The sequence below is a fragment of the Pongo abelii genome, chromosome 2 (genome assembly GCF_028885655.2).
Source record: "Pongo abelii isolate AG06213 chromosome 2, NHGRI_mPonAbe1-v2.0_pri, whole genome shotgun sequence".
NCBI lineage: Eukaryota > Metazoa > Chordata > Mammalia > Primates > Hominidae > Pongo > Pongo abelii.
In genome coordinates this window covers 64,119,776-64,128,746 of record NC_085928.1, presented here as the reverse complement: position 1 = coordinate 64,128,746, position 8,971 = coordinate 64,119,776, and the positions used below count along the sequence as shown (strand labels likewise).

At 33.7% G+C, this 8,971-nt stretch overlaps 1 protein-coding gene across 8 annotated transcripts in view; it reads right to left on the bottom strand.

The window, feature by feature from the left end:
* Window positions 1-543: 543 nt before the first annotated feature.
* Window positions 544-8,971, bottom strand: part of ZNF654 (zinc finger protein 654) — an 83,999-nt gene continuing 75,571 nt past the window's right edge. For 4 of the 8 annotated variants that reach the window (XM_024244309.3, XM_024244310.3, XM_054551675.2 and 1 more), the window contains 2 exons: window positions 4,161-6,501; window positions 544-3,560 (listed from right to left, as the gene is read on the bottom strand). In XM_024244309.3, the coding sequence (XP_024100077.2) occupies window positions 3,553-3,560; window positions 4,161-6,501 (2,349 nt within the window). In that variant the 3' untranslated portion in view covers window positions 544-3,552. Of the gene's footprint in view, window positions 6,502-8,971 lie in introns of all 8 variants that reach the window. The other 4 variants (XM_054551674.2, XM_054551676.2, XM_054551672.2 and 1 more) reach the window with 3 other exon arrangements.

The following is an 8,971-nucleotide window of genomic DNA, read 5'->3' as shown; positions in this document are numbered from 1 at the left end:
GAGCTCTCATGCTCAAAGACATCATTTTTGGTTACAGCTTACTGACTTCCACATTTCCCCAGTGAAATTCTTTCCTAGGAAGTAATTTTCATCATCATTTATATTGTAATATTTCAAAATGATTTCAGTCTTTGTTTTTTTAAGTTCCACCAGAAGCTCTTCATTTTTGAAGAATTACCAATGTAGACAAATTTATCTACTGTCTTGCCTTTGGAGAGTTCCGACACCTACTAAGTTTGCAGAAAGTACTATATCACACTGAACCCACTTACCTGAAGTGACTTTAGTAAAACAGAATTCTATCAACTTTTATTCCTCCATATAGGCATTCATTAAAATGTCCAAAAATGCCTATTTTGTGTAAAATTTTAGATATTTCTATTTTCTACATTATGTTTAAAAAAATCACTCAATCCAAATACGGTAATATACTAAAATATGCCATTCCTTTATGGGACATAATAGACATTTTCATTTAATATATACCTTATATAAGTCTAATTCCTTTTGAAAGCAATGTACTACATAAAATTGAACACTTGATTACCAACAAGGACGTTTTATTGAACAAATCTATGTACAGTACAAAAAATTTCTTGAAATGAGACACTATTGTTGATTTATTGCAGTTCAATGGCTCAGTTTTAATTTGTACTCTTATAAAATGCAAAGTAAAATAATTTAACATTCAACAAGGAAGCACAAATTTCCTTTCTTGCTGAATCTGTAATATCTTTCACATATTAACAACTCCAAAATGCATATGCAGCATTTACTCATTCTGAAAAGGTGTTTTACAGTACCAAATAAATTAAAAAATAAACACTATCATCCCTTTTAGGTTTTTCATCCATACAACAGTATTAAACCAAACATGAAAGGAGTACGGCTGAACCTTCAGTGTGATTTGAAAAGAATCACAAGTTCAATGATATAAATTATTTAAGTATTATATAATTGGTGGTTTTTAAAAAATGAATATGGCTAAAGCCCAAAGTACCAGTGTCCTTGTCCACGGGGATTCCCCTTTTTACCTCCTCCATAATATCTGAGCAGCAAAAATTCAGATTTGCTATTTTCTTGACCTTACTGACACACAGCAGAAATTTAACATTTAATTTTTTGAAGGAAATTTTTATTTAAAAACAAAGATTTGAAACTTGGTCCATGTAGGATGAATACATCCTCAAAACAGAAAAAAAGAAGAAGAATCTGAGGAATAAGAAGCAAGCTTCCTTTTCTTCTGAAGCTCAAATTAGAACTGTTGGAAGTTTATGCACCCTATAAAAGCAAAATGTGTAGGGTTTATGTTTTACAAGACAGACATAATAAAATGAACACATTCTTTCAATAGCTATTTGAGAAGTATATAAACCGAGGTTAAGACAGTGTGGTCAAACAGAATTTTATAAAACATTCCTTGATTTAGTTATATATAAACCAGTTTGATCTCAGTCTTTCAGAAATAATTTTAGCAACACAAAAGTAGAAATAAACCTCAAGTTGAAGACAGATTACAAATGGAATATATTTGAAACATCTTGGCATGAACAGTAAAAGCAATGAAAATGGAATACTTTGTGGGCATGGATTTATATCAATTGTTACAACTTATGGAAAATGTGATAAAATATTAAACTTCTGGAAAATGTACAAAGCAGAAATATTTCAAGACTTCACTGTCCAAATGAACCAGTTTCCAAACAGACTTTTTATTACAAGACATACTTATAGAATGAACTAAAATAAAAATCATTACATTTTTAGTATCAAGAAATACAGAAAACATTTTTTTTAGCTGACCTTAAAGATTTTAATTATGAGCTGTGTTTAGTTACCTAAATGTAAATTCCACAGCCTAATGTAGGCTACATAACAGAAACAAATTTAAATTTGGAATGGACTTATGACCATCATTGCATAGTAGTGAATGCTGATGATAAACCAATAAAACCGGGAAATTAAAAAAAAAATCATCTGATCTATCATGATCTGGAAATCCTAATTTAATAAAATATGGATGCTACCTGGAAGAAATTCTCCACTTCCATAATAGCCTCATTTAAGAAGCTCCAATAGGGTCTGATGAGATTATCTGCCTTGAACAAAGATTTTATTATTTAGAATAACTGGAATATTTGACATTGGGACATTATGAGATCCGTTTTGAAACACTTTGCCTTTTTGTTATTTTTGTCCCTGTTTTAGATTTACACACTATTAGGTAAAAGGAAGTCTTTAAGCATCCTCCCTTCAATAATGGACAAATGGAAAACATCTGAGAGGGTATTTTTAAAAATATTTATTGTTTTAACACTTTATTAAGTTAAAATCTTCTTAGGAAAATAACATCACTAAGGAAAACAATGCTTGAATGTATCTCTTACTGTGCTCTTGTGCAAATGTTTTGTGTAAATACTTCCTTTTACATATAAAAATTACTATTCAGACCAGAGTCATCACTAATGAATTAAAAAAACAGGAACAGTATGGCTTATTTTGGAATTACCTCTCCTAATAGAATAAAATGAATGAATTCTCAACCTGATTCTTAGCTGATTTTTTGAGCCAGTTATTTTAATAGGACTGTACTTAGATAACCCAAATTAATGTCTAAAGGACCTTACTATGAATCATCAAGCAATGTCCCAACATATATACAAACAGAAATATCCCAGTGTGCTTTTACCACTATTCACATTGAATAATTTGCAATTCAGTGTTTTCCTTCAACTACAAAGCCTGTAAAGTCTTAGATTCCTTTCATCTCTCCCCAGAGTTACTGATCGGTTTTTTTTCTATTTTATTGACACTGCTGCCCTTTAAATGTAACTAATTTGTACCACAAAAGTGGTTAGTGGGAGGTTCTATCAAGAGCTTATTAGCAAAGCACTGTGGTTTTTTTTGTTTTGTTTTTTAATTTTCAATGCTGGCGTGCCATTCATTGAACTTTGACCTAATTAATCATCTGGAAACCAGTTACAATCTTTAATTGATAGCACTGTGGTAAGTTAATGTATAAGTTTCTAAATCATATCACAAACCAAACAGCAGCGGTTCCTTAAACCATGTTTAACCAGAAGGGAGGGGACATAATCTGATTATGCATGACAAGAAAACAAACCCCATTTTTAGAATAAAACACTTTAAATGGTTTATTATTGTAAACCAGCCCCCCTCCCCACACACACTTTTTAATAATGGGTTAACTTTTCCCTTTCTGTAAGGCCATAGCTGGTTTTCTGACTAGTTGCCTAAACATGTTTCTCATATAAGCGAAACTGAACATGCTGCTGCTATTAATCATCATAAACTTTAAAATGTGGTTTTCTGAAAACTGGTACTTTGGGAGTTTTATAATAACCCTTTTGGAGTCAAAGCCAGCACATCTCTGTGAGTTCATTCTAGAAAATGTGCTTTGTCTTTACTTTAGTAATCCGAGACCACTCTAAAATTAAGGCCATCAGGGAAATAGCAAACTGATGATGCATTTTCTTATAGTGCTTTTTTCACACTACTGCTTGATTGACAGATCTTTCTGAAACATTTTCATCAGGCACCTGTAAAACAGAACACATCTGTTAATTCAAGTTTTATTGACGTTCGACCGGAATTCCAAGTCAGATTCCTGTTTAATTTATACCCTGTCATTTTAAAGGATATTGATCTAAGTAGAAAGACAAGCTCTTTTTCTGATTTTGTTTCTCAATTATTTTCTGTTCTTTTTCTACTTCTATTTTTGTAACAGAGACACACAGATTCACTTGATTTATATTCTGGAATGCATATGAAAAATAATTCCCATCAAAATTACAACTTTTATTATATGAAACTTGGAATGAAGAATAACCTTTGATACAGTGGAAGAAGTAAAATAAAAGAATATGAAAAACCTGTGTTCAGGTTCTGCCTTGCACAAGTTCATAGGCAAAGCCCTATGCAAATTACTTGTGAATTTCAGTTGCTTGATCTATAAAACAGGAATATTAGTATCATCTCATACTGGTTGTATGTATTAAAAGGAAATAACATATGGAGTAATGCTTCACTATCTGTGCTACACAAATATCAATTTTTTAAATCTCAAAGATCTACAGTAGTTTTATTTATGCCATTTTCTCTTTCTACAGATATCTCTACTAAGAAGATAGAAGACTTACTTTCATCATCTGAATCAAATCCAAAGAGTGTCTGACATTTCTTTTGTGCAAGATGAGCCTCAAGTGCTTCTGCATTACAGTAGGTGGTCAGGCATTTGCCACATCTTAATCTTTTCACTGATTTTTTATACACGTTATCTTGATCAGAACAGGCATCTACTCTATCAGTCAGAAATTTTCTGCGTTTTGGCATACTAAGATACCGTTCATCAAGGTAACTGGGAGGCAATGGTCTGACGTATGGTTTTGTTAAAATTAAGCCATATGAAGTATGTTCACTTGTCAGATTTGGTTTGGAAGGTGCCTGAGATACTGGCAAGGTATTGTGTTCTTGTGGTACAACACTGGGTAAAATGGAACCATTTTCTGTCCTGATTCTGTTTGTATCAATTTTCAAAGCAGGATCTGATGAAACTAAAGGTGTTTGCTCTATTTCACTGTGTCCATTGACTAAATCACTACTACTACAATTATTTTCAGAATTTGGCTCTATGTCAGGCATCTTTTGGTCTATCAAGCTTATGTTTGAAACAGTGTCATCAGAACATTCATTTCCATTCTGAACTAAACTGTCTGTTTTCTTTTCCATACTTTCTATACATGTCTTTGGTTCTGTAGACTCTTTCCTTGATTTGCTAGTAGAAACTGGCAGACTAATAGTTTGTTTCTCATTACTAGATGAGTCTTTTTCCTGATTAGGATTTGAGTCTGTCTGAACATCCCAAAGAATTGTTTCACTTGGTTGTGCAGATGATTCTGGTGTTTTACTTAAATAGTGTTGAGCTTCATGTTCATATAGCAGAGGAAGATCTTCAAAAAGCTCATGGCATTCTGGAAAACTACACTGAGCTTGAAATATCCTGTGACTTTTTGTGTGCTGGGCAAGCTGGAACGGCAGCTTAAACGACTCATTGCAATTAAAATGCAAACAAAAATACACATTTGGATAGCTATGTCTATTAAGGTGGTCTATAAAATGCTGAGAATCTTCAAATTGCCTTTGGCAAAATTTGCATTTTCCTTTGCTCCACTTCATTACTGTTTGTCGCACGTTTAAATCAGTTGGATGTACGGTCATTGCATGTTTATTTAGAAACCCAATTCTTTTAAATATCCGGACACAGCCAAGAGCAGGACACTTAAAGTTTCCTTCTTGATCTGTGGCATATATGTCTTTTGGTTGGCACACAGTTCCATTGATTTTATGAATTACTGAAGTTTCTTGATTCAGGTCATAATCATCTTCTTCATAATCACCTTCTTCATCTTCTTCCTCTTCATAATCATCCCCACATTCAGGTAAAGGCTTGAAGACATTTAAAGAAGTATTAGGACTGCCATTTTCAATAACGTTTTCAATAACATCTTCTGGTACACTTATGGGAATTTCAATGAATTCAGCCACATGCTCAGGGATGACTTCTTTGTTTCCTTCACTAGAAGCAGTAAGAGTCTCTACTTCCAAATCCTTACTATCAGAATTCCCATTTTCAAATGAAATGGAAGAACTAGAACAATTTATTTCTTCCAAAGCAGTGACTTCCTGATCATCCTGTTGAGCTGCAGCAATTTGCTGTCTCTGTATCTTCTTAACATGATTCTTCAAATGCTTCTGCATAAGTCCTCTGTTTCTAAATTTCCTACCACATATTACACATGCAAAACTGCCTTTTTTCTGATGAGCCTGGGCATGCCTTACAATGTGACCACCTAGAAATTCCTTGTTACATAACATACAACGATGCCTTGGGACATTGTGATCTACTTTGGAAGTATTAAGAGCTGTAAGGTTTTTCTTCGTATTAATATGACCTTTAGGCTGCACTCCAGATACATCATCAGGATCAGTCTCTCCAGTGCTCTGATCTGTAAGAGAGTCAAACCCTTCATCCAAACCTTGCTGTTCCTCCGTCCTTTTTAGATTACCTGCATTATTTTCCAGTGTGCTGTCATTTAGAAATCTAACTGCTGATTTATCACTCAATAATGCTACACAGTTTTTCTTAATCATTACAAAGTTCCAAAATTCAGGGTCAAAAAACAATCCCTTTTTCAAAATTGGAAGCAATTCAAAACGAACACGATTTTGAACACTACTTGTGCCTTCATTATATTCTTCATCTGGACGTTTGTAAAGCTCTTCAACAGTACGATACGCTTCTAAGGAGCGCTCCAGAAAAAATATTGAGAGTGCACAAATCCTGAGGATCTCCAAATCATTTGGCAAAAAATGTGCAATTGTTTTATAAATCAGACATTTAGTTTTGGGATCATCATGAAGGTCGAGTTGTAGAGCACAACCACATATTTCAACACAAATTTGCAAGCCTTCTTCTTCAACCTGTAAAAAGAAAAATATTAGTGCTAAATACTTTTTTTTTTCCAAAAAATGGTTATACTAGTCTATCTTTAAAAAACACAGCTCTTAAAATGAAAGCTGAATAAACATAGTATTCCAATGTGCAATTTTCCATATTTAGTAGCCTTGTTTAACTCTTTTAAATATATACCTTTCTCTTTTTTTTAAACTTGAGAATAATCTGGAATAGATAGCATTTTAGTTTCTAATTTATTTAATTTTCACATTTGACAAGCCCCACTATCCATAATACAAAATGGACTCGTGGTGATTCATAAACTTATGGTGATTAAGATTTCTTACAATTCTAGACCCCCATTTATTATTTTAGGTACAAATCTCATATTCTTTGAGAGAAGGGTCAAAATTATGTGTATTTTAACAGATTTATCAATTTTCCACATCAAGAAATAAAACTAGGCTTAAAAAAAACTGCTTATGGGAACTTTTATTATAGTGCTATATGAAAAAAAATTACTTATTTTGCTTATTATGTAATGTTATTTATCCAAATAAGGGGGGAAATGTGGCACACATAAAGAAGGCAGTTATAATCTTTCCAAATCTAATAAGGTATATAAGGCTCAGAATAATGAGCCCCCTGGAAGTTATCTGAATAGTACTCAAGCTTTGAAACGTTCACTGATGACTCAAGGATAATTGCATCAGCTTTTACTTGGGAATCTATTGTCGACCCATCTTAGTTATAATAGTGTCTCCAGTGGTTTGGAATAATCTAAAGGCTTATTTTGATTGGAGGAGATACCATAATAATGTCTTTAACATTATATATATGTATATATATATCATACTGCCTACATATGGTATAGTATAGATTACAGGGAGGAATACTACCTTGCCAGCCTCACGTTTTCTTAGTCCTTTACATGCTGTGTAACCCTGAAGAACTACTTACAGTTCCCACAGGCAGACTTTAACTTAGCACATTCCATTTACACTTTATCCAGCTAGTAAATTCCTACTGATCCTCCTATTCATTCTTTGAGAATCAGTTCTAATCTGAAGGTTTTTCTCCCCACTTATCCTGGTTTCTGCCCTGAGGTGCAGTTAAAATTCCCCATTCTTTCCACCAAGAATAACTTATCTTTAAAAAACATTTCAATTTTGTTTTATAAATATCTGTGTATGTGTATGTCCTCACCCCCCAACTTTGAATTCCTAAATTACAGGGGACAGTGTCTCATTTTTTATGTCTCCCTAAATTACAGGGGACAGTGTCTCATTTTTATGTTTTATAAATATCTGTGTATGTGTATGTCCTCACCCCCCAACTTTGAATTCCTAAATTACAGGGGACAGTGTCTCATTTTTTATGCCTCCCAACTTTTAGCATAAAAGTTGGTACATAGTAACCTCTGAATAAGTGTTTGCAGAATGAGTGAAAATCAGACCTATTCCATTTACTTAGTTTGCTCCTATAAATCCATCATTTACAACTTGGAATCCTTTCTGAATTCCAACTACTAATTTCTAAATTAGTAGTTAAATTATAATTAGACTTTACTACCTAGATTTTTCAGATACAGCAATTCAAAATCCATTCATTTGAAACAGAATTACTTTTCTTTCTCCATACGTCTATCTACATCCTTTTTTTTTTTTGAGACAGAGTCTCGCACTGTCACCCAGGCTGGAGTGCAATGGCACGATCTCAGCTCACTGCAACCTCTGCCTCCCGGGTTCAAGCAATTCTCCTGCCTCAGCCTCCCCAGTAGCTGGGACTACAGGCATGAGCCACCATACCTGGCTAATTTTTGTATTTTTAGTAGAGATGGGGTTTCACCATGTTGGCCAGACTGGTCTCGAACTTCTGGCATCAAGTGATCTGCCCACCTTGGCATCCCAAAGTACTGGGATTACTGGTGTAAGCCATCGCGCCTGGCCTACATCCTCTATCTTGGCTCATAAAATTATAACGTATACAGATGCTCAAGTTTAAAAATGTTAAGATCATCAAAAAAGAGAACAGGCTACTTCCTTACCTGAAATCTTTTGATGGTTCCAGGATATTTATGAATTTTCAATTTGTGCAATGAAATGAATGAACTGTTACATTCAAATTCCTTTAAGTATCTCCAACAACCACTCCTCCTACCACACACAGTCTCTGCCATTAGTCTCATCCCCCACCCACTTCCCCATATTTCTCTGCTACCCTTTAATGTCACCAGATGGTTGTGAAAAACAAATAAAGAAATGAGGAAAACATGCTCTGTAAACTATAAAATTCTCTACAAATGTTAGTACTACCCTCATGTCATTGAACACTCAGCTGGAAGTATTTCCTCTGTGAACCCTTTTTAGATACGCCATCTATGTCTCCTAAACTCACAGTGTTTATGACTCCTCACAGTACTGAGGTAACTGAATGATTTATTCCAACAAATAAAAGTCTTTTTAGTAGAGTATAAACTATTAAGCATCATATTTT